Raw genomic sequence first — 27,145 nt, forward strand, 5'->3', positions numbered from 1 at the left:
ATCTTAGCCATATACTAATGTATGAGTGCCTTACATTATGTCACTAATCTTAATATAAAGGATTCTGACAATAACATATTTGCTGGGTTTATAGGCTTACCTTTGTAACTGAAAAGACCACAATAACAACATATAACTGGATCTCCAGAACATTTTAAAGTTCCTGTATCTGTAAATGGTCGATCTGAAGTTCAGTTGGCAGCGTGACACCAAGAGGATTTGCACTCCCAAACTGAAAGCCTTCGAGTGGCTGCACCGATTCTGTCCATCCCATTTATGATAATTCAGTTAATACCTTGCACTTTCGTGCCAAGTATGATCAGTTCCTTGCCTTGTTATCTATTGTCATTGGAATATTTAGGATCAGTATCATACATACATTGTGTAGCAAAAGCAACAGGTTATATAGTATAGAAGGTGCTCCAAGCAGGGTAAAACATGTGTATTAGCTTGAATCACACACACATATATATATGGTATATCTATTCCCAAGAATAGATTGCCCCTGGGAATAGCCACATTTAAGGGGCAGCATGTGTTAAAGTACTATTTATGGGGCATTATACATATACATATTCTCAACTCCATCAAAACATAGAGGACTGGTGTTGACTTAATTACTAAAAAAAAGTGTTATGCTGTACCCCAAAGGGGTCTTACACGTCAAACAGATTTTGTACCAACTGAAAGAAAATATAATTTGAAGCAACTTTGCAGTATACATTCTATGAATCATTTTTAGTGGTGTTAAATTGATTGGTAAATATAATTGCAGTTGAAAACAGTGTTTGTTTATCCATTTCTGTTTTGACTCTTGGAACAATGTAACAGAAGGCAGTTCTCCCCTAGGCAGCATCAGACTGGAGATTCTGACTTGCAACATCAAGGGCCCCCTCTCCATGTACACCCCCTGCCGCAGTTGTTGCTCCATATATGTTTCACTTTGCTTGCAGTTGTGAGGGGGGAGGAGCATCTGCAGTGCCACGGGGGACCAAGCCTGGATTGGTGGCGGCCAAGGAGGCCAGGGCCCACCATGTTTTTTCCTGTTGTCTCGTGGCTGCCCTGCCACTAGTTCTATTAATCCCCTGACTTGCACTTTTCTTCTTAGTTGTACTGGCCTGAGGGGTGGGCCTGAGGGAGCTGCAGTTGTGACATGAGGGGTGGGGCTGGGCCATAAATGGACAAAGTGGGTCAGATTTGGTGAGTAGGAGAGGTTTAAGGTCATAGAAGGGGGGCTGAGAGAAGGGGATCAAGAGTGGGCTGAAGGCTTATATTTTCTTTCATTCCACACAAAAAAAACCAAAACAGTTTTTTGGTGGAGGGTCCATTAAAATAAACAATGAGAGCTGTATAAACAAACCCCACTGGTCACATCAGCTACCAATGAGAATCTGAACCCACAAAAACATTTGCAAGTGTATGGCCTAATGGTAAATACAAATAAATCTTAGTTAGAGACTGTCTCAAACAAATATGAGGAAATGTGGGGTCCATGGATAGAAACACAGAGTGAATCACCTTCCTTGGGTAGCCTTGGGTGCAGCGGTCATGGTTTTACAAAATACTAGAAAGCAGAAACCTTGTTCAGCAGCCCAGTAACACTGGAAGTCTATAGTACGTGTGTTATTTCAAATGTAGGAAGTCTGAGATTCAGTACAGGCCAGATGAAGCAAGCCTTCTTTGTTAATGGCACTAATGATTAGTAAAACCATAGGGATAGCACAATCCAAGGTATTGAAACACTGTTGTGCCCACACCCACGTTGCGCAAGTGAATCCTTTCCTTCCTGTAGAAAGCAAGTTCATACATGAATACATTATCTGACTGAGCCAAAACACCCGTCAAAGGGAAGACATCATATAATTAATCAAGTTATGTATTTTACCTGCTTTTATTCAGTCTAAAAATAACCGATAAACAAGTTAAAGAAACAATGAGCTCTGATGTAGTTACAATTAGCAGCAAAACAGTTTGTCATGATGAGATTGTAGTCATCTGGTTTAGAAAAGCTTGTTTCTCCACCCTGTAATGCTGAGTGACACCATGATGCTTTTGCAGTCCTATAGATACAATCATCAACAATTACGTTCACACATTATTGGTGACGTCCTGTGAAAGTTCTTAGCACCTAATGTCTATCGGTTTCCTACAAAGGTACCAATCAGGTCAACAGGATCGCCATAGGTAAATGAGAGCAGTTCAGTTGTACTCAGGCTTCTATCCTGAACGGAACTTTGAACCAAACTAACCTTGAATTGTTCTACCCTGCAATGTCTCTCATTGATTAATGGCAAGCTCCATGAATAAGCTACTAGCTATTTCTTGAAATGGGCAGCAGCTGTGGGAAAGTGGCTGGTCAGGGGGAAGACTGTGGAGGCTTGTTCCCTCCCATTCTCACACTTGCCCCGTTGCACCTAGCTGACAAAAGACGCAATCACACCAGAGTTCGGCCACAGCTTTATTATAAAATACAACCTCCAAAATTAGTCCTTGCCATGTATATTCAACTTTTCCAAACATCTTAAACCATTTTGTTAACGAATGCCGGCCACTGTGAACGCAGTGGGCATGTAGAAGCCATAAGACAACATCAGAGCTTAAATGGCCAAGGACTACCCCACGCCATTTGCTGTGACAAACCAAAAATTTATATTGATATGATAACTTTTTTTTTTTTTTAAACAAAGTGTGCTTAAACAGGGTGGGTGGGAGGGGGATGCCGCTCGGTCGGATCCAGGAAGCAGAGTGGCAGCAGCATGGGAGATGCAGGCACAGAGGGGGAGGGAGGAGGAGTGAGCAAGGGGGCTGCACTTTCCTGCCTGCCTAGCTGGTGAGTTAACCCCTTACAAGCACGGAGGGAACTGGGCCACAGCTGGCTCCACAATTCATTATTTATTTCAGCGCTCTCTAGGAACACACAGTGAACATTTTAGCTGATAAAATCGCATATCCCATAGATCTTAAATAGAAACTCTGGGTTCCGAACCAGAATTTGTTAAAGAGCAACACACAACACAGAAACCCCTAATAACACCTATCACTGTAATCTGTACTTTTAAAATGTATGAATAAATACCATTTTTATATGCTGAAATCCAGCTGCAAAACAACTTCTCCCACAGCTTACAGACAACATGCAGGAACTACACAACCCACAATGCATTACACTGTGATGTTCCTTTCCTTATTGACATCACGTGTGCAGGGAATTGTGGGATTTGGAGGACGCGGTGTAAAGGCAGGTTGAGGAGCGTCAGATATTATGACCAAAAGCATTAATTCAGTCTAATGGGTGAGGTTTTGAGTCTGCTGTTCTCACTTGAAACCCTACTGCTTAGGGAAAAGACAGAGAGGGCACATTGCCACCTTATGCATTTTTGTGAGATTATTTGGGATTGCTCACTGCATATACTGTAAAGTGTTTTACATGTGGCAACTCCAATGAATACAAAGGTGTCGGTATTTTTAAGGTACTGTCACCCACGGGAGAGAAGATTTCATTCGGGTGACAAAGTGTGTCACTGACAGTTGTGCCCCTAAACTCTTTGACTTCTGTCCTGTTACAGAACTCGTAGTTGTGTTAGATGTGTCAGAAGAAACATGTGGCATCAGACTAGGAGCTGGGGTGCTGGGTTTGCTGGTAGGGCACAGTATGTCAGTGCTATACAATATAAGGGGTGGGCTGAATTAGGCTTTGATCATTTGGCTCCATCTTTAGAAAAAACATGTTCTCCTTTTGCAAAACCTTAGTGACACTTTCAGACGGCTTTCTGCCTTAGTTTTATAGCTACTTGTCATTTGTATGAGGGAAGGGCAGCAGTATTATTTTCCATGTTACCATGTATTGTCATTTTTGGTTTGTAAGAAGGCCTTCCTATATTTTCAATTTTAACTTGTTGTACAATCTTCAAGCTTCAATGAAGCATGACAGGGGCATACAATCCAGGTTGTACTTTATGAGCCATATGCTGTTATGCAGAACAAGGGATTTAAAGGAGAAGGAAAGGTAAAAACTAAGTATGTTTTATTAGAAAGGTCTATGTAAATACAGCCATAAGCACTCACAGAAAAGCTATCAAAAGAAACACAGGATTTCTTGTATTCTTTTGTGTATACATGTATTTTGGTATCTGACTTCCTCTCTCAGAAAAATCCTTCATTCCTGGGGTGGAGACTGCACAGCTCTCTGCTCTCTCCCTTCTCCTGCTCTCCCCTCCCAAAAGAATTCATAAGAATTCACTCCCCCTCCCATCAGATTGTGTGATCTGAGATACCAGCCCCTAGAGCTACAGCATGGAAGCTATCGAGACCAAGCTAAAATGGCAGCTGCTATCTTAAACAAAGGGATGTAGCTTCTAGGGCTCTTTACTCAGGTATGTTAATGGTTTCTGCAAAATAAATATATCGTTCTAGGTGGCACTAATGTGGCGAATCTATTGGCAGTAAAATGCCAAAATGACTTTCCTTCTCCTTTAATACAATTCATGATGTCTGGTCCCATACTGAAGTATCTGAGGCAATGAGAAACTATATATTTTGTCTAGCATAGGACTACTTAGGGAGGGAATTTAATCATTAAACTTTCTTTCTGTTTACTAGGGTTGACTTTGTGTCTCTTGTGTAAACAATAAGTTGCTCTAATGCAAATATTACTGGATCATCCTGTTCTGATTGGAAGAGTTCTGTACTCCTCCAGTCAGTGCGTAGGCGTGCCAGTAGCAGATGTACTAAGAGTGATCTAACTGTGAAATAAAATATTATTTTAATTATGCTTGGCATGCAGAGCTACAGCATTCCTATGTTTACACCTCAGACACATTGCTAATTACATGCTTAAAAACTTTTATATTATAATCTTACAGTCACAACAAGGGGGGGAATAGTCCTAAAGCCAAGTGTTGTCAAACAAATAGCTTTTAAACATCTATCCATCTATCTATCATTTATCTATCTACTGTATCTATCATCTATCTATCTATCTATCTATCTATCATCTATCTATCTATCTATCTATCTATCTATCTATCTATCTATCTATCTATCTATCTACTGTAGCTATCTATCTATCTATCTATCTATCCATCCATCCATCCATCCATCCATCTATCTATATATCATCTATCTATCGCTATCCACTCACACACATTTAACTCCTTGGACATTACCCTGGGGTTCTTTGAGATCTATCAGAATATTACATACCTTGTTCTTGGTGTGATCTTTGTTGGGTGACCACTCCTGGAAAGGGTAAAAATGGTGTTGAATTGCCTCTATTCTCTATCTACCTGACAGTGGACTGGTGGAAGGCAAAAAAACTGTTTGTTGGAGGTCCTCAGATATAATTTTTGAGCCATGACACTCGCCACAAACCTGTGTTGGTAATATCAGACTTGGATAGTGAGCTACTTACACCTGTTTACAGACATTTCTCTTCCCTTTCTGTACTATTTCTGTGTTGTTCCTGTGTAGCCCTGAGGAAGTGAGGCATGTATCATGATACACGCTGGGAGCATTTTATGTGGATTTTAAGCTATGTTTATCTCTAATAAATGAGTTGCTAATAGACTACTTTGCCTACATGCCTGCTTGCTTTGTGCTTTGCTGACTTTATTGTTTAACACAAGTTGGGTAGGGCTTGTGAAGACACTTTTCCCTTCTGGTTAAAACTTCAGACATCTATGTTTTTCTGTTATTTCATGCACTAAACAAGAAAATGAAACCACTTTCTGCTTTCTCCAAGTCACTGCAGAGGAGAAGTTAATGAAACAACATAACATTTCACAGATGAGTTCACTGTATAATGACCTACTCCTTATTTCAAACCCTAACAAAGGCTGCAGTCCTGGGTTTCTTTATACAAAGTGTGTCATCTTGCTTTTTGTAAATTGCTTATTCACTTGGGGAGACTGGTTTCAGGGAAAAGCAAAAAGGTTTTCATTGCTGCTTTATAATGGCAAAAAAAAAATAAAAATGAATAAACTGATAGTATTGAAGTAATACATTTTCAAGTAAAATTCAATGTTTTCATGTTTAGCAAAGATTATGAGATAAGAGGGTTCCTCGAAGAGCAGAACATTAGACATTTTCTTGTTTTGGCAAGAAGCCATAAGAGTGAGCAACCTCACTTACCCACCAGCAGGTTGAAGACGTGCAATTAATTCCCATCCACCTAAATCCAAGGAATTCCACATCAGTGCTTATGCTAAGGTGCTTTTTTCCCCATTTATTTGAACTCCACTCTGTTTCCTTGGTTCACTGCCATTAAATTGTCTTACTGAATCATAAATCTTTATCTAATTTTAATTCCAATGAGACCAAATGAACTTCTCTGGGTTCCTGAAAGTTTGACCTCTCTCTCCTGGACCACTTGCCTTGTACCAGGGGTCTTCTGCTCTCTGTAGCTTCTAGACACTCTCTAGAACTCTTCTAGAACATCAGTTCTCCGTTGTTTTACTATTACTATTCATACCATTTAAAAAAACGTTTTGACTTAAGCTTTATGTTGTGCTTTATTTGAAAATAAAATATCTGTTCATCATACAGTACAAAGGGCAATGAAACAAAACACTTTTTAAAGATAACAATGACTGTACATATTATGGGAAGATTTTACAATAAAATGTCAAATGATTGTATTTTATTAATGAAGCTCCATTTTTAAAATAATTAAGGAAAGACAGACACACGCGTGTCCCCTAATTACAGTAAAATGTCGATGCAAGCAATGACTTTATCAATTTTTGCTTTTGTAACCAATTTTTATTCGATTCCGCTGGCAGAAGCATTTACAGCTGACAAGCAAAATATTTATTTAGTGTCTTTTAAAATAAAAGCAACTTTTTTTTTCATTTGGCAAATTTTTAAAGGCATGCATGAAAAAGGATATAAAATCTAATGGTTTTATTAACTTTTATACCAGGGAAATTTTTGAGACTCTTCCCTATTCGGATACATACAAAACTCTTAAATCCTTTAATAATGGCTGAGATCCAAAATCCCCTTGTGTTAAAGAGAGCTGGATTATTTTCTTTTTCCATATTGTGGCTTCAGTTTTATGATATTCACAATAAATAACAAGTGTCTCCATGGCGCTACATCACATTTTCAAAAAGTTGTAATGATCTCATAATGTTGTCATCCTGCAATAAAGGAAACGTAAACATTAGAAGAATTAAGCAAAAGTAATAAGAACTATCAGAATAAGCATGTTTAAACTAGTACAGGTATAGGACCCATTATCCAGAATGCTTGGGACCAAGGGTATTCCGGATAAGGGGTCTTTCTGTTATTTGGATCTCCATACCTTAAGTCTACTAAAAAATCAATAAAACATTAATTAAACCCAATAGGATTGTTTTGCATCCAATAAGGATTATTTATATCTTAATTGGGATCCATTACAAGGTACAGTTTTATTTCTACATAGAAAAAGCAAATCAGTTTTAAAATTCTGAATTATTTGCTTATAATGGAGTCTATGGGAGACAGGCTTTCCATAATTCGGAACTTTCTGGATAACGGGTTTCCGGATAAGGGGTCCGATACCTGTACCTGTGTGTGTGTGTGGATATAATCAATAAATATTGCCCTTTTGCATCTTTTCACATCACATGGCCAGAAATAATGCAGCTCTAACTGTAACAGGAAGTAGTGTGGGAGTAAAAGACAGAATTCATTGGCTGATGGGGCCTAGCCTGTATGTGTGCCTTGGCTTGTTTGTGTGCACTGTGAATCCTATGATCCCAGGAAGCAGGGTTTTACATATGAGCTCTTTTCTGCAATATATTTTTATAGAGACCTACATTGTTTGGGGTATAGTTCTCCTTTAATATTTGACATTCTTAAATTAAAGTTACCTTTATAAAACTTAAAGGTCCATTTTTGCAAATTACATTGCAAGATTGAAAAAAAAGTATGTTTATCTTAATTTAAGATCAAATCTATAGATATAAAATTGCCTTGTATCCAGGACCATATTTATTTTATATAGGTACCGGATGGCCAGGTCCTAGGATGGCAGTTTTAGAGAAAACATTTAAAAAGAATACAATACTACCACCTGCCACTTGCAGCTAAATTCATTGGCAGAGCTAAGGTGAAGCCGAGTATCCATCTGTTCCGAGATTAGCAAATGCGCAGTCTGTAGTGGAAAGGGGTAGTTGGAGGTACAATTGGGAATGCAACATTGACTGTATCTATTTTAATATCTATTTCATATCTGTTGATCTATATGCATATATATATATTTTGCACACTCGGGATCTAATTATTTGGGCTTCTGTACCAGCCCCAATGCATGTTCTGGGCAGCAGTCAGTTACTTGAGCTTAGGGACCAATTCACAATGCTAAACTGATTACGAACTAACTGTCACATTACACAGAATGTGTAGCCAAGTTCATGAATTGTTCCGTATGGTAAAACACAGGCATTCTTTGATCAGATGATTGAGAAGATCATACTGCTGTTATCAGTGGGACTGGCACAACGGGCAGAGACATGTCCTTGGTGTGGCCAGGGGTGGCCTATGTTAGACTTAATGGAACCCTGATGCTCATATTTTATAAATGTGTTCTGCAACACATCATGTGACTGAGGGTTGGTCTGTCTAGGGGACCGTGCCACCCACAACGGTGAAGTTAATCTTTCATTGCCTTTTTTCTATTTTTCTCTGTTTTTTCATTACTAACATTTTATTTTTGGACTGTAGGTAAATCCCCAGACAATACTGTTCTCTAGCTCTGTACACTGTTATATCATTTATTCATAATATGTGTTTCTTGACACATTTCACGCTTATGAGTTCTATTTGTTTATGAGCTTTTTTTTCAAGCACCGCAAAGTGGATAGTAGTTTCCCTCTCAACTCTTATTGATGGCACCTTTCGCGGCACAGAAGGGAATGGGGTGTGTGTGTTCCTGTAGGGTTGGGAACCATGTTTGTTTGTCCCTGAGGAAGGCAAGCTGAAAGTTGTTTTTTCCTTCAATAATTTCTGCACCAATAACAAACTTCTGAGTGTGCAGCACAGTTATTGTTGCAGTTAATGTGCACAAACACACACATATTTTTTTAAAGCACAATTAAAGGAACAGTTCAGTGTTAAAATGAAACTGGGTAAAATGGATAGACTGAGCAAAATAAAAATGTTTCTTATATAGTTAGGCAAAAATGTAATCTATAAAGGCTGGAGTGGGCAAATGTCTAACACAATAGCCAGAACTCTACTTCCTGGTTACAGCTCTCTAGCGCCTCTTAGTTAGTCAGTGACTGGGGGGGGGGGGGGGGCACATGGGACATAACTGTTCAGTTAGTTTATGAGCATTTAGTTCAGATTCAAAAGGAAACTAACTGAACAGTTTTGTCCCATATGGCCCCCCCTCAAGTCATTGATTGGTTACTGACTGCTAACAGCTTAGAGAGCTGTAAAGCAGGAAGTAGAGTTCTGGCTATTATGTTAGACATTTATCCACTCCAGCCCTTATAGATTCCATTACTGGCTAACTAACTAACATTTTTTTATTTTGCGCAGTCTATCACTTTTATCCAGTTTCATTTTTACACTAAACTGCTCCTTTAAAGCTTTTTATTAGGCTACAAAACACCTCAAACTGTGCTGTTAAGGTTGCACGTAAGTCACATGAAAGATGACATAAGTGATGGTGTCACAGATGACATCAGACATACAGTATGGCTTAATTTACAGTACAAATATTGATGTCTGTTTGCCCCTACTCTGTGTCTGGTGTTTGTATGATCCTGTTCTAAAGGATTGTGGGGTTCAATTATTCTACATTTACAGTGTGAAATTGACAAACGTCTAAGAGAAGTGGATCATTTTACAAAATGTTAAATTCCAGAACTTGGTTCCTTTATTGTACTGAAGTACAGTGTAAACACTGTGCCAGCATAGACATATGCACTGTAGTGTGATGCAGATAATTCCACAATTCTGTACCTAACTAGGAACAAAACAAATTACCTCTTGGCAAGATTCAATGAACTCATCTAATGTTACAACGCCATCTTTGTTTTTGTCCATTTTCTGAAATATAAAATGCTGCCGGTGAATATTACAGATCTCCTGCTAAAAACATTAGTAAGAATACACACGCATAAAGAGTATAGTAATAAATAACACTTTTATAATTCATAACCTCTATCACTTTCCATTAACAAAATTATTTGGTTTTAGTTTTTCAAAACTTAGGAGCAGGTTTATCAAAATGTGAGTGTAGAGCTTAATACATAAAAACTCGCCCACTTTCTGTTCATTCCTATGGGATTTTCAGAAGAGTATTTAGCAATGGGTGAAAGTTATCCATTGATAAATACACTTCTAAAAATCCCATAGGAATAAATAGTATGTGGACACAAAGACTATTCTGGCTAGAAGCACTGTGTCAGCGTGGAAGCCTTATTAGTAACATCTCCCTTACAGGGAGAGCTGGACAAGCCAGCAGACAGGGCAGTTAAGTGGCAGATGAGATTCAGTGTTGATAGGTGTAAACACATGCACCTGGGATTTAAAAATATGCCAACCATGTATGGCCTTAATTGGACTAAGTTAGCCAAATCCATGATGGAGAAGGACTTGTAGATATTAAATTAGTTGTAACAATATACTGTACCTGAAAAAATACTTCTACGTGTTGTTTTGGAGCATCTTCTTTAAGGACTGGGTAGGTGTACTTCCCCATCATATCATATATGGCTTTTACTATATCCATCATTTCCTAAGTAAGAACCAAAAGAGTAAAACAACTAACTGTAACAGGAGCAAGTGTGAGAGTAAAACATAACTTTGGGGGTTATGTATTAAAAGGCACTAAGTAGTAGTAACCCATAGCAACCAATAAGATGCTGGTGACCAGAAACTTCTACCTGTATGGGTTATTGCATCTGGGCAAACTTAGTACCTTTTATTACATATAAAATACAGGTATGGGATATGTTATCCGGAAACCCGTTATCCATAAAACTATTATTGAAAGACCTCTTATTTAAAAAAACCCATGTCCCAAGCATTCTGGATAACAGGTCCCATACCTGTATATTAAAGAGCCTTGTTACTGGCATCAAGTAAACTTGATGTCAGTAACACAGTGCAGGGTTGTAACGCTTCAATAGAGATGTAGCGAACTGTTCGCCGGAGAACTAATTCGCACGAAAATCGGGTGTTCGCAAGTTCGCAAGTTCGCAAACTTTTAGCGATGTTCGCAATTTTGGGTTCGCCTTAGCTGGAGCCAAATTTTGACCTCTCACCCCAGAGCCAGCAGATACATGGCAGCCAATCAGGCAGCTCTCCCTCCTGGACCACCCCCGGACCACTCCCTTCCATATATAAACCGAAGCCCAGCAGCCATTTTACATTCTGCCTGTGTGTGCTTGATGAGTTAGCATAGGGAGAGAGCTGTGCAGGGGTTTGAGGGACAGTTTAGGTAGCTTTGCTGACTAGTAATCTACTTTCTACTGCTCTGTATGTAGCTGCTGTGGGCAGCTGTCCTTCTGATCTCATCTGCGGTAACCCAATATTCCTTGTAAGGACTGCTTTTATTTTCTGATTACTGATTACAACAACGTATTTTTCAGAGAAATTTTTGCCCTTGATCCCCCTCCTGCATGCCACTGTCCAGGTCGTGGCACCCTTTAAACAACTTTAAAATTAGTTTTCTGGCCATAAATGGCTTTTCTAGGTTTCAAAGTTCGCCTTCTCATTGAAGTCTATGGGGTTCGCAAAGTTCGCAAAAGTTCGCACTTTTTGGCAGAAGTTCGCAAACGGGTTCGCGAACTTTTTTTGTGAGGTTCGCTACATCCCTACGCTTCAATCTACTTTCCAAATCACATACCATATTTTCGATGAAACCTCAACTTAATTTAAGTAGCAAATGGGACCATTTTAAAAGCTGCCAAATATGGTACAGGTATTGGACCCCTTATCCAGAAACCCATTATCCTATAGACTCCATTTTAATCAAATAATTCACATTTCCTTTTTCTTTCTAATAATAAAACAGTACCTTGTACTTGATCCCAACTAAGATATAATTAATTCTAATTGGAGCCAAAACAATCCTATTGGGTTTAATTACTGTTTAAATAATTTTATTAGCAGTCTTAAGGTAGGAGGTCCAAATTACAGAAAGATCCCATATCCGTAAAACCCCAGGTCCCGAGCATTCTGGATAACGGGTCCCACACCTGTACTTGATTATGGGTACACGCCTGGATATACTTTGCCTCTTTCTTTCCTATATAAACTTACGAAAATAGGTTTGAAGTTTACACCAATGTATGACAAAAGTCCAACAATAATATTCATTTGATGATGTTAGATGATGTTAGAATTACTTCTGATCGCAGTAGCTAAAGGTTGAATGCTAATGGCATAAAGCAGGTGGAAGGGTGGTCCTATCTGAGGTAATGAAGGTATAGCTGTACAAGGTTGCCCAGGTAGTTTCAGCGCTTTCATGGGGTTGTTATACCAATGACCTACCACCATAGACATATAAGCACCTCTTCCCATAGTGGCTGCTGGTCACAGATACCAAAATACAGATATTTTAAAAATAAACTCTTGGAATAGTATCCATTTAAAGTCACGTGAACATTCAATATTTATTTTATAGCCATATACTTAATAACCTGTTTCTGTTTGCCTGCTACCTGTTAAATACTATGTTCATTAGTAATCATACAACAAACAGCTGTTAAAAGGATTAAACATACATTAACTATATAATTATAATTACAATAACTCATCCAATGAAATGCATATAACAAACTTAAAGAATGAATATATTCCTAATCCCATATAATTACTGTGTATGTTTACCTCTTTGTTTATATTTCCATCTTTGTTTATGTCGTAGAGGTTGAAAGTCCACCTCAGTTTTTCATGAATAGATCCTCTTAACAATACTGACAATGCAGCGACAAAATCCTGTTAACAAAAGAAACAGCTATAATTAACCTCCTAAATTCACTCACACCTGATCTATACAAAATTTTACAAATGTCTATATGTATAAAGAGAGAAAGCGTGCTAAAGTGAATTAACTTCTAAATAAAGCAGGAAACTGAGCAGTTAGAGGGATAGTGACACATTCCAAGTTTTTGGGTATATATGCCTATAAACACCCTAGTGCTGCAATCTTATCTACTGAAAATGTCTCCTTACCACCCCAGCTCACCCCTTATTAACTTGTGCCACTCTCCAACACACCTTGAAATAGAACAGCTTTTTCAGTGACTGCACACTTTGGGGCGGGGCAATGTTCTGATAGGCTGGAGGACAAACTCAGAACATTCCCCCCTCCCAAAGCAGGATGTAGCTCAGAAAGCTGCTCTAATTCAAGCCATGTTAGATAGAAAAAGTGGTTAGTAAACAGTCAACTGAAGGGACTAGAGAGAGGGCTGACTACCATGTAGTAGACCCTGTCCTATCCCTGGGCCCCCTGTGGACATTGGGTCTGCTGTATGGTTACACCACTAATAATAGGGTGGGGGTTCAGGGAGACCCTAAGACAGGTGTCGGGGAAAAGTAAAATGGCGGCATGGCATTGCATTTATTTTTTTTCTCTGTGCCAGTGCATGTTTTTCCTAAAAGGATCATCAGCCTTAAGAAAAAACTTTATATTTACTAAGCTATTATATTTACTGTCTCCAGTGTCCTTGTCCTTTAAGGTAACATGTTCTAGGAAGAAAATGGAGCTATGAACAACAGGACATCACAAAATCACAGGAGAGGGATACAAGGAGGGCATAAAAGGAAAAGAGGAATGGATCAGAAGAGGGAAATAAGGAGTAGGAGGAGATGAGGAGTGGAGAAATAAATAGAAGAACAGAAACTGAAAAGGACAGAAATAGGGGATGGGGCACTTAATATAAAAGGGAGAGAAGATGGACCATATGAAAAGTGAAGGGAAAAGAAAGGAAGGCAAAAAAGACTTAGAAAGGATGAAAAAAAGACTACAGAAATGCATTAAAAGAGAAAAGGATAAAAGAAGGGAAAACAAATGAGAGGAGAGAGAATTAAAAAGAAACTGGAGCATGAGAAAGGGAAGGGACATAATACAGGGACAAAGATACATGGTACATTATATTATTATATATAATATAATATATAATAATAATTACTATTATATATATATATATATTATTTGTATCTCAGAAATTGGACAACATTGCTTTAAATCACCTAGAATCTAGGTAGGAATTATGTAAGCAAGGCGACCTCAGCTACAATGTGACTATGTAACACATTCCAATGCTTGGGCGCTGGTTACTAAGGAGATCTGACAATTGACTAGATAGTGGTTACATTTATTTTTCTTGGAATGCTAGCACTTTCAAGCAAAAGACTCAAATGACTGAGTGAAATCAATTACAAATGAAAATCCCACAAAACTAAAATAAAATATGCAATGAAGTTCCTTGAATGCTGAAGACACGCTTCTGAGTTTTCAATTTGAGTATTCTAGATTTTTAATTTAAAGTTATTTTCTCAAAATGCAGCAAAATTGTGCTCTTAAATATTACTGACCACCCCACCTGAAGTGTTGAATGGCAGCTGGACTTTATTGCTATTAGTTATTTATTTTGGCCAAACTTGTCTCCTAGCTTATGTACCTAACTGGTATGTAACAGTCTGTGTTCCAAGAGATCACTGAACTTCAGCATTATACAACATTATTCATTAATGCTACAGTATTTACAGAATATAAACATTTAACAAAATACATGCATACATATATAGAAACATATAAAAAGTATATTATTTAAGAAGGTACCTCAAATTTTACTGATCCTGATTGTGCAGCATCAAATGCATTGAAGAGATAGTGTGCGTACATACTGGCATCTGTGGGAAATAAGGCAACAGGTGATTATAATCCTGGAGAGATTATCTTGCTGCTTAGTAAGGCAATGGAACAAAGCCATTTGATTATACTTTACTGTACCAGTACAATATGACTTTTTTTAAAAAAACCAAACATGTCAATAATAATAATCAATTGAATACATAAATTATTCCCAAATGCTTACCTGCTGGCAGGCAATGGCTCTAACTGACAGTAATGTTCGAGATATGTTCAGTGGCAGGAGCAATAACAAGCCACTCGGCAACAAGCTAATGGGGCTGTCACACTGGTGTAGTGATGAAATCGCCACTAGACTGACCCACAAACAGCAGACATGTTGACAACCACACTTGCATTATGCATTTTAGTATAGCCCCAGTACTTCCTGCAGGGTCCTCCACTGCTGCCAGCACCCCCTTTTGCTCTAAGAAAACTAAAGCATACATTTACATGCAAACAAATACATTTTTACACAAGCAGCACAGATTTTACTAAAATATTAGCTTTTTTTTTTAATCCTGCACACTTTTGCACACTCACATACTGTACATAACTTGCTATTTATCCATTTTTACCTTATAAGCTGTTATTCTAAAGTATTATCAGTGACCCAGGTATTTTGACCACCAATTACACTCTTAGATCAGTTATTTTGTAATTTCATTTCATTTGAATGATTTTTTTTATTGTATTTTCATTCCTGCATTAGTAATGGTTACTTGTTTTTTGTTTAACTAGGTTGTAGTTCTGTAGTTTGGTGTGAAAAGACATATTTGCCCATTTTGGATTTACCAGAATGAGTCTTCATTTTATGGTTCCTACAGGCTACATAATTTAGTAAATTTATACATATTGGGCATTACGCTGTCAGTTTATATTTAGGATTTTTACCTTTGCCCAATTGCAAATTTTCAGCATTTATATATTTCTACCCCAAACCACGCAAAAGGAATTCTGGGAATGAATACCAAAGAGCTCCAAGAAAATCCCATTTACATGGGTTTATCCTATAGACTAAAGCTCACCCACTGGGTTTTTAAAGCAGGAGCCAGGATAATAGCTGATTATCTCATCAGTGCAGTGTTTTCTGATTAGCTTAGGTAGAGCAAAGGAGTGTGGATTCACAAACAAATCATTGCAGTAATTGCTGGTTAGATCCATATATTTTGCCACATACACATTCTTCTGAATCCAAAATGGGTAAATATATATTTCTACTCCAAGCTACCAAACTTTAAAACTTTCCTAAAGTTAGTGGGTTTTACAGACTCTTTTTCCCACATCTCCTTAGGTACCTTTGTAGCCGTTTCTGAAAATTGCCCAAAAAGAATTTACCATAAAGCTTGCAATTAACAGCACCTTATCTTCCACAAATTATTATGTACCAAGAGTCCGTAAAATCTGTAAACCACTAACTTTAGGAAAGTTTGGTAGTTTTTTTTATTTTGTAGGTATTTAGAAGCCTAAAAAGATAATTCATGACCATGGAAGAGGGGCGCACACTGCCCTATGGAGTGAGCAAAGTGGAAAAGTGCAAAATTTGATTGCAGACTTCTTTTGCACTTTGCACACTATGTGGGGCATTGTAAATGAGCAACCTGGATACCACAGCACTACCTAAAACACAAACTCTTTAAATCACATTGTCTGTATGTATGCCATATCTTCACTAGTCCCTCAGATTTTACTCCCATTAACAACACTACCTTATAATAAATCACACAGGTTGACTGCCTTGGAATATTTCTTTTACTTTGCTTTATTTGTAGAACCCCTCCCACAGACTTGATTTAAATTCTGTCACTCTTTCTGAATTTCAACTTTAACTTGGCTTATAAACAGTCAAACATATACACACTCTCTTATTTCCAAACTAGATCCCTGCATCTTACTCTGTGATCGCTCACATTACTATTTTTCAGAATAGTATTTTTGAAGGCTATCACTGTCACTATATGGGCTGCTCCCTTATGTAGATTCCTTAACTGGCTCATCTCACAATAAATCCACACACTTAATTCAAACCCCTTAAGGCCTATATCTTAGCATTTATCTTACAATAAACTTCTTCATGCTCCATATCTACTGCTTCTGACCTTCAACTCAATACTTCTTCTCTTAGAACCTTATACTTCAAAGGCCACAAAACAAAAAAGTTGCGCAATATGGGAAAAGTTACTGCAAAAAAAAAAACGCTCATTGACAGATTCGCTCATCACTATGTTCCTACACTCCCTGAAGACTAACCTGTTTAAAGAAGCATATTTGATGCACCTGGAACCTGTGGGCTATAAGCCGGCAGGGTCATGGGAGAGTGACAGGCAACAGTGGGTTAACATTAAGTAGCAGTACAGTATAGTGTGGGGGAGGGGGAGCATAGTGTAAGGGCACGCTATTTACAGTAATTTTATTGGTAGTTAGTAGGGTCAGGTGTTGACAACGGGAAAAGCCCGGGAAAAGAAGAGGTATAAAAAGAGAATTCCTGTGGGTTACCTGTCATTCGGCGTGGGACAGCCTTGTGAAGAGCCGGAGAGGTGTCCAACCCGCCCACCCACCCTATCATTGTTAATTTTGCTTTAATGTTTAATAAAGATTAATAAAAAAAATGGGTTCTTGTATCTGAAGTTTGTGTTTGGAGGGAAATTTTGCATGGTTACAAGGCGGCCGCCTTGCTGTGTTTATTGGTTATCAGGGGCTGGCTGTTTCAATGGATGGTTTAATATGAATAGTTATATTCATTGTTATACATTTAAATCAATAAAGCTGCTTTGGCCTTTTATCCCCACCATATAAGTTTGTGTGGTCTCCATTTAATTGTGTTGTCTCCATTTATGGTTTATTATAAAGTGCTGTCTATGCTTCCCATTGTCTTTTCAGAAGTCCCCATGGTACAAGGAATAAACACCAGTTCTGTCCAACAACCTTATGTTCCAACTGATCATGTGAGCGGGTCCTCTTAACGTCCTTTGTAATTCTGTAACCATTTAATTATAATATTGTAAAGCCATGTGTAACTTGCTCGATGATATTGACGATGATATGGAGCAGGTGTGTCTGTATGGCTAACACTATTTGAATCCTAGTAAAAAGGATGAAGAAGAACCAAGAATTAATGATAAGGCTGATGCAAACTTATGTGCCAACAGATCTTGTTAGCAGGGCTCTAAACTTCCTTTTCATTCTGTAACCCTATTTGTTATATTATTGTAAAGTCATGCAAAACTAGTTGGAGCTTTATAAATAAATTACAATGATGATAATAATGATAATGATAGGGAGCAGGTGTGTGCCTGTACCTTAAACACTATTTGAAGAGCAGTAAAAAGAATTGAGTAATAGCAGGACTTAATGATAAGATGGAAGCCATAAGCACAATTTGCAAGTTATTTGTAGGAGTACGGAATATGCTGCAGTCCATTTAATAGAATTTCCTGCATGAAAATTGCATGTCACAAAATGTTATGTCTCCATGCCAAAGTTTTGCTATAGTAACTAAATTGTAAAAGGAATAAAAAAATTAAACCATGAGGAAAGTCCTTGGGTTGGGTTTGTTTTCTCTAAAGAAGAGACATTTGCGAGGGACCATGATTTCTCTTTACATGAGTATTAGAAGACATTATAGATAGCTGGGGATTTTTTTTTACACCTAAAAGCAACACAAATGTAGATGAATAAGTGAGGAAGCCTTTCCTTTTGTTATTAACACATTCATACTTATTATAAAGTCATTTAAAAATCTCAGCTGTCAATCATGTATTGCTTGCCCCACCCCTATGCCTTAGGCACAGAGGTGTTACCCTTCAGCACTTCCTAGATGTCACTGCACTCCTTCATTTTCCCCTCCCTCCTAACCATCTAATTGTGTGGCCTGCGCATGGGCATCAGGTCCCCCATTTTTCCATATAAACAACATTTTGGCATGATGTCATGTCTATTAACCCTTGTATACAGACCTGTACAAAGTTACCTCACATCTACTGACATGTTTAATGTCCCTATAGAAGCCTTGCGGGTAGCTAACAATGTGGGTTTCAACTGTCTGTTTCTCAGGAAACAGCAGCAGCACTGCCTTCTGTGAGTGCCTCTACTACTTCAGTACAAAATCTGTTTGATGTCCTTGTGTGTCCTGGTTCAAGTAAGCTTCCTAACCATAGACAGGAACACAATCCCCACTGGTAACAGCCTGGTGGAAAAATCTTTCTCCCTTCCCATTGTTCTGCTGATCAGCTGCTGGGGGGCGGGTGATATCACTCCAACTTGCAGCTCAGCAGTAAAGTGTGACTGAAGTTTATCAGAGCACAGGTCACATGGCTGTGGCACCCTGGGAAATGAAGAATATGGCTAGTCCCATGTGAAATTTTAAAATTAAATATAAAAAAAAATCTGTTTGTGTTTTTAAAAATTGATTTGAATGCAGGATTCTGTTGGAGAAGCTCTATTAACTGATGCGTTTTGAAAAAAACATGTTTTCCCATAACTGTATTCCTTTAAAGATGTGGCCACAGGCCAACCTGTGTATCACCTGGAAGGTAAAGTCAGTCATCTGGGTGAAGAACTGAAATGTATACATTTGTTTTCTTTTATTCTTAACTCTTATAATTATCTCTTTAAACTATTATACTTACCCCCATGAGGGAAGAACTGTGAATATATCAGTTTGAAGGTATCTTCATTAACAACTCCACTTGGACATTCCTTGGTGCAAACAATAAAACAAAGATAAAATGCACTGAAAAACTGTAACAGCTAAAAAAAATCCTCAATTCAAACATTATATGGCATACAGATCTGTTAAAGGAAGATAATGGCCTGCTGGTCATTTCGGCCAACTGGCAACAGTCAGCTAAAAATGTTTTCCTGAGAAGAGTCCAACTCTAGCCAAAATGACCAGCAGGTGACCTTATTGTCCATTATATTAGCAGTTTAAAAACTGCTAATATCCTGAAAACTAGAAAAAGAAATAATTTATATATACTGTGAAAGTGCTTAGAAGAGATCTCAGAGCAATTCAGTGCATGGATGTGTTTTGGAGGTTTACAATTCATTTACTTTATGTAAGAAATCATAAAATATTAACATTATAATACAAAAGATCTATCTTGTGTTTCACCAAGGCTGAGTGCTTTCTATTCATATTGTATATATTTTAGCTCCTGGGTGACCAGGTTCTGTCCCTGGTATATACTAACGTCAGATTTTTGGTTGACTTTTGTAGGGAATTTGGGGGCAGATGCTTGCCATGCAATAATTTAGTGTGGGCCATAGCCTCCCACCATCAGGAAATGAAAGGGGTAAGTCCATACATTTTTAAAATAAACACTGGTCACACCAATCATTGCCAGAAGGGCTCAGTAAAAGAGTGATGTGCAAAGGTAACATGTTTACGTAATGTTCAGATTAACTGAAGGCTTAAAACCAATGTTAACAAACACATTAAAACCATACAAAACTCTGGTATATATGTTTAGACACACACACACACACACACACACACATTATATATACAGTGGTGTGAAAAACTATTTGCCCCCTTCCTGATTTCTTATTCTTTTGCATGTTTGTCACACTTAAATGTTTCTGCTCATCAAAAACCGTTAACTATTAGTCAAAGATAACATAATTGAACACAAAATGCAGTTTTTAAATGAAGGTTTACGTTATTAAGGGAGAAAAAAAACTCCAAATCTACATGGCCCTGTGTGAAAAAGTGATTGCCCCCCTTGTTAAAAAATAACTTAACTGTGGTTTATCACACCTGAGTTCAATTTCTGTAGTCACCCCCAGGCCTGATTACTGCCACACCTGTTTCAATCAAGAAATCACTTAAATAGGAGCTACCTGACACAGAGAAGTAGAACAAAAGCACCTCAAAAGCTAGACATCATGCCAAGATCCAAAGAAATTCAGGAACAAATGAGAACAAAAGTAATTGAGATCTATCAGTCTGGTAAAGGTTATGAAGCCATTTCTAAAGCTTTGGGACTCCAGCGAACCACAGTGAGAGCCATTATCCACAAATGGCAAAAACATGGAACAGTGGTGAACCTTCCCAGGAGTGGCCGGCCGACCAAAATTACCCCAAGAGCGCAGAGACAACAAAAGACCCCAGGACAACATCTAAAGAACTGCAGGCCTCACTTGCCTCAATTAAGGTCAGTGTTCACGACTCCACCATAAGAAAGAGACTGGGCAAAAACGGCCTGCATGGCAGATTTCCAAGGCGCAAACCACTTTTAAGCAAAAAGAACATTATGGCTCGTCTCAATTTTGCTAAAAAACATCTCAATGATTGCCAAGACTTTTGGGAAAATACCTTGTGGACCGACGAGACAAAAGTTGAACTTTTTGGAAGGTGCGTGTCCCGTTACATCTGGCGTAAAAGTAACACAGCATTTCAGAAAAAGAACATCATACCAACAGTAAAATATGGTGGTGGTAGTGTGATGGTCTGGGGTTGTTTTGCTGCTTCAGGACCTGGAAGGCTTGCTGTGATAGATGGAACCATGAATTCTACTGTCTACCAAAAAATCCTGAAGGAGAATGTCCGGCCATCTGTTCGTCAACTCAAGCTGAAGCGATCTTGGGTGCTGCAGCAGGACAATGACCCAAAACACACCAGCAAATCCACCTCTGAATGGCTGAAGAAAAACAAAATGAAGACTTTGGAGTGGCCTAGTCAAAGTCCTGACCTGAATCCTATTGAGATGTTGTGGCATGACCTTAAAAAGGCGGTTCATGCTAGAAAACCCTCAAATAAAGCTGAATTACAACAATTCTGCAAAGATGAGTGGGCCAAAATTCCTCCAGAGCGCTGTAAAAGACTCGTTGCAAGTTATCGCAAACGCTTAATTGCAGTTATTGCTGCTAAGGGTGGCCCAACCAGTTATTAGGTTCAGGGGGCAATTACTTTTTCACACAGGGCCATGTAGGTTTGGATTTTTTTTCTCCCTAAATAATAAAAACCCTCATTTAAAAACTGCATTTTGTGTTTACTTGTGTTATCTTTGACTAATAGTTAAATGTGTTTGATGATCAGAAACATTTTGTGTGACAAACATGCAAAAGAATAAGAAATCAGGAAGGGGGCAAATAGTTTTTCACACCACTGTATATGTATACATGTATAACATATAGTAACCTTCCTAGTTCCTACAACAAACTATTTTGACACCAAATTCACTTAGAAATATATTCCTCCCATTCACCACTAGATGGCAACATTACAGTGTGAATACAAAGAAAACACAGTAAAGGAGATTATAGTCTTCATTGCACACCTTTGCCTAGGTTTAATGTCTCTAGAAGCAAAGTTCTAAATCAAATTCTCATATTTAATTAAATACACTTTAACAACTCTGGAGATTTGATTCACATATTTCATATCAGATAGACATACAAGAGGTCATTTATTATGCATAGGGCAAAGCACAAGTACAAAAACAGGCAGAAGCTACCATGCTTTTCACACTTTACAACCTGCCCTTTGGGTGAGGAGCATGTAGGCATCCCTTTTCACTCCCCCCCCCCCATTTGCAAGTCATTCAGACACAAATTAGGAAGGTGGGGGCTAAGGCTGCAAAGGGTCACTGTTGGTAAGGGACACCACGGCATCTTGTGACAGATTTTTTAATCAGCAGTAATAAATAAGCCCTAGAATAAGATAGACTACCTCCTTGCTATCATATGAATGAAACCTTTAAATGTCATATTTTTTGCACTACTCCCTTTCAGATAAAATACTGGCAGTTTAAATGAGGCAAGATACCATTTTTCCTGGCTAGTCCTGATAGTTAGTACAAATTGGTTTCTTCCTGTAATTTAGAGCTTTCTGGATAATAGGTTTCAGGATAATAATTTTCTACATACGGGATCCCATACTTGTGCAATAAGAGGCAGCAGTGCTGGGCCAACCCGGCCAGCTTGGCCCCCCCTTGTGCCGACAGATACACACACATAGGGGGGCCGGGATTCTTGGGCCGCTGCAGTGGGGTCACCTGGTGGGGGAAAAGTTCTAGCCCTGAGGGGCAGGTGCTTTGTGTATGGTGAAAAAATGCCAGTAGTTTTCAACTCTACTATACATTTAGAAAGCCTTACTTATGAATATAGTCACAAAAATAAATACTATATTATCCTGCTTGTTTTATTTTTAGCCAGTGGCAATATTCTTGTCAAAGCTACCAACCTCACTTCTTATATATAGTAATTATTTTACCCTTCACACAATGCATCTGCCATCGGAAGCTACTGTATGACATAGCATAGAATGTTTCTGAGGATTTTATCCCACACATTCCTGTCAACTGACTGATTCTGCTAGTTTAAAGAGATTCTCTCATGATTTTTATGGTATACTTTTTATTTCTTAACTACATGGTTTATAATGCAAATAATTCTCTCTACCATTTAACATGTTATTCTTTTTTATTCTTGAACCAATAAATGTATTTGTTTTAAGCTGTAATATTGGATATTGGTATGTAGGAAGCCATCACCATGCATTATTCTTGATTCTGAGCTTTTCATGAGCACAGCACAGTAGAACTGCTTTCAGATAAGCTATGGTTTTCTCTACTCAGTGTACTTTCCCAAGTCAAGTTGTGACCTGGTTCTATTATTTCTCCTGTTGGGGTGCTATTACCATGTCTACCACTAGGGGTGCACGTTTAGCAATGCAAACGATTTCTTAATTTGTTAATTCCATCCAGGATGTGTCATCCTTTCAATGGGATCTGACAAACTGGCATTCTGGGTAGCTAAGTGGCAGATGAGAGTCAAAGAAGATAAATCCTTGGTGAAAAAGGATCTGGGGGTACTTATGGGTAATAAATCTAGCTGGTTTAAGGAATGGCCAGTAAGGTATTGTGTTGTGTTATAAGGAATGTAGATGTATGGGAAGATAGGAGCAAAAGCTAGCCAGGTGGGAATTGTTTACACTAAAGGAAAGGCGCATAAAGGGGGAATTGGTTTTTTCTCCCTGGTTTTCAGAATGGTGAAAACTAGGCATAACGTTGTCCAGTTCTGGTTTGGTTCAAACCAGATGGATGGCAACAATACTGGGCTTCTAGAAAGTGAGAAACAAACTGAAATTAACTCTTAGCCCAAAGTCCACGGACTGGGCCAATTGCCCTCTTACAGTCAGGAATATTTTTTTTTTTTTACCTTCTGCAAACTGGAGAAACTTCTGGATCAGCTAGCAGGCACATTTCAGTTGGGCAATATACTAATTGTATTCCTGGTTCTTTAGGTACATTTTCACACCAAAAGTCAATTAATCTGTCTCTGGGATCTCTTGGTTCTTGTTTACTTAATTCAAATCTAATTCATATCATGTGACTAAACAGCCCTTTATTGTAGCTTCTCAGTGTTCGCTTGACTTTGCAAGCCAGGAAAAATTATGTATTTTGCATTCTTGAACTTTGGTAAAAAAACAACATGAATGCTAGGTATACACTACATTGAATTCTATTGGGGCAAGATTTGGAGGTTATTGATATTAGATAATGGACATTCAATCTCTAGGTAGTTTCAGTTGGTAGGGGTCATTTACTACTACTCACTATCTATAGGGCAGGATGCAAAGTGCAAAAAATGGATGCAATCGGCCATTTTTTCTCAATCTTAGCATTGCATGTAGAAGAATTGTCTGTGCTTGCCCAATGAATAGATCACTGCCTGTGTTTGGAAGTGCTGTATTCACAAGCAGCAGGCGGAGGGAAGCAAGTAGGCGCCCCCCTCTCCCCATCCCCTAACTTTATTATCATGTGCCCAGGTTAGTTGGCTGTCTTTTTAAGTGAGCATAAAGGGGGGTGTTTTTACAACCATTAAAGGGGAACTTGCGTCCAGGATCTCAGTACTTGACCCCCAGCATTTGCTAAAGGTCATTTTAATAAGGAAATATTTTGTATACAAAGGGGTGCCAACTCAAGGTATAAAGGTATATTTTTTATAGATGCATGGCTTTTTGGGGCACTGACCTTATTCCTATTGGGTACTGAAACTCCTAGCTCTAAATGTGCAAAAAAGGTACAGCTAGACTGGGAGAAGGGACAAATGTTATAAAGAAAGACTGTAAAACTGGGTTTTGTTTCTTGTGTGGAGGCATAATAACTCTTAGTTTGAGGGCAATATAGACAATTAATGAGGGATATTTTTCCACACACACAGTACATGAAGAAAGGACATGAGGCCAGTCATTTAGACTGGAGAAAATGCATTTTCATCTAAAGCAATGAAAAGAGGTTCTTTACAATGAGGGCAGTGCAGCATTCTCTGCCTGGCGATGTGAGTCTCTTAATGCCTTTCATCTTTCTTTACTGCCTGACAGTTTTGTACTAACTGCCAAGCTATTATTTAGGTATTTTGAGCTCTTTTATTTTGGGGGATTTCATGGGGTGACATTTTAAATGAATCTATTTTTTTTTCAGGACATCAGCTTTTAAAATATGTCTCCCTCTGTGTGAAATCCCACAACATCTATATCGCTAAATATCTAACAATGAGAAAGGCACATATTATACATACTACTAAGAAATATCATATAATTCACTCTGAAAGCTCATATTCTCCAAGCCTGCCACTATAAATATATGTAGCTTTATGGAGCAGCGGCTGATATAGATGAAAAAACCCACAGCAGTACAAATGTGAATACCCAAGGCACTGCCCCATAAATAAGCATACTTTAGAGTTAAAAACGCATTATCAGTTACAAAATATGTCCCTACAATTTGTTTTGTAAATGTATATCTCCAAGTGAATTTAAAATGCCATTTTATACCTGTGCAAAAAGAAATCTCTTACCAGACATATAGACATGTAGACATTTTAATTTCAGGTTTACTGCATTATTTGCATGTTCGTTATCATAAAAGCCCCTAGCATTGAGTTAGCATCAGATGGGAAGGGGAGAGAACCCTGGAGCTGCCACCTGGTCAGGAGATGGTGGTGGCTGCAGGGTTCCCCTGAGTCAATAGGCGCACACAGGGGGACGGAAGGCAGGAATGACTGCAAGCCATTCCTATTCTTACTATGCAGAGGAGCATTTTGTCACAAATACCTTTAATGTAAGTGGTTTTATGAGCAAATGAATGTGGACTGCAACATACTTGCAAACCTCAAACCTTAGTTTCCAAATGTTCCAATTTGCACATTGCCGTTACAGACAAAGCACAGCAAACATATCACATCAGAGTATACACCACTCACTTTACTACTGTAATAATTTGACAAGCAATACTGGCTAACTGGCAATATTACCTTATGGGTTATAGGGCTCATTTACATCCACAAGTGCAGTTGCGGTCACCATCATTTCACCTGCAGTCAGTTACATGCACAACCACTTTCATTAAAGGTACTTATGCCAAAATGCTTTCTTTGCATTTCCATATAGTTACGCTCTGCATCACTCACATGGCAAACACTAGAAATGATGCTAGCTGGATTTCCGCGTAATGTGTTAATTTGGGCGAATCAGACTTAATCCCACAATTATCTGATATAATAGGATGTGATATGATATACCATGCCTGAGACAGCAACCTAAATAGTCCTAAAAGCATGTGCTTTACTTCTACCAAATAAGCCACTTTGCAGTTACTTCGGAATCGTGGAAAATATGTCAGTGTAGGTTAAAAAATTAAATTGCATCGGAAATTACACTTTGCACACTGAACATGTGTTTGTAAATAAGCCCTATAGTATTTTTAACATAAACCCCTTGTTTAGGTGTTACCCTCTTCTACCTCCCAAATACTTTTAGTTAGTTGGTGCTCCCCCAACAGTGTACCAGCTGGCAGGTCAGGCACTAGTGTTACATCCCCTCTCAGGGACTTCCACATGTGATATAATACATAACAGTCCCAAAAAGGATAATGCAATTAAGCTGGTTACATTTATGGAAAGTCTCTGTTATGAAGACATGCTGGCCAAGTTGGGGTTGTTCATACTAGAGAAAAAGTCACTTATGAAAAAGTGGGGATATGATAACTATGTATAAATATATAAGGGGATCATATAATAATCTCTCAAATGTTTAATTTACAAGTAGGTCCTTTCAGCAGATACGACACAAGGGCATCCAATCCAATTAGATGAATGAAGGTTCCCTCACATTATTTGAAAAAGGGTATTTTACAGTGAGAGCTGTGAAGTTGTGCAATTCTCTCCCTGAATCAGTCATATTGGCAGATACATTATATAGCTTCAAGAAAGGGTTGGATGGCTTTTTAGCAAGCGAGGAAAAACAAGGTTATAGAAGAAAGTGTTTAGTCCAAGTTGATTCAA

General features: G+C 38.3%; 1 protein-coding gene across 4 annotated transcripts in view; it reads right to left on the reverse strand.

The window, feature by feature from the left end:
• Positions 1-6,490: 6,490 nt before the first annotated feature.
• kcnip1 (Kv channel interacting protein 1) overlaps positions 6,491-27,145 on the reverse strand; it is a 203,356-nt gene continuing 182,701 nt past the window's right edge. For all 4 annotated transcript variants that reach the window (XM_031898786.1, XM_002937724.4, XM_002937725.4 and 1 more), the window contains 6 exons: positions 19,486-19,555; positions 14,789-14,859; positions 12,832-12,939; positions 10,628-10,732; positions 9,979-10,041; positions 6,491-7,139 (listed from right to left, as the gene is read on the reverse strand). In XM_031898786.1, coding sequence (XP_031754646.1) covers positions 7,092-7,139; positions 9,979-10,041; positions 10,628-10,732; positions 12,832-12,939; positions 14,789-14,859; positions 19,486-19,555 — 465 coding nt within the window. In that variant the 3' untranslated portion in view covers positions 6,491-7,091. The remainder of the gene's footprint in view (positions 7,140-9,978; positions 10,042-10,627; positions 10,733-12,831; positions 12,940-14,788; positions 14,860-19,485; positions 19,556-27,145) is intronic.

This window comes from Xenopus tropicalis, chromosome 3 (genome assembly GCF_000004195.4).
Source record: "Xenopus tropicalis strain Nigerian chromosome 3, UCB_Xtro_10.0, whole genome shotgun sequence".
NCBI lineage: Eukaryota > Metazoa > Chordata > Amphibia > Anura > Pipidae > Xenopus > Xenopus tropicalis.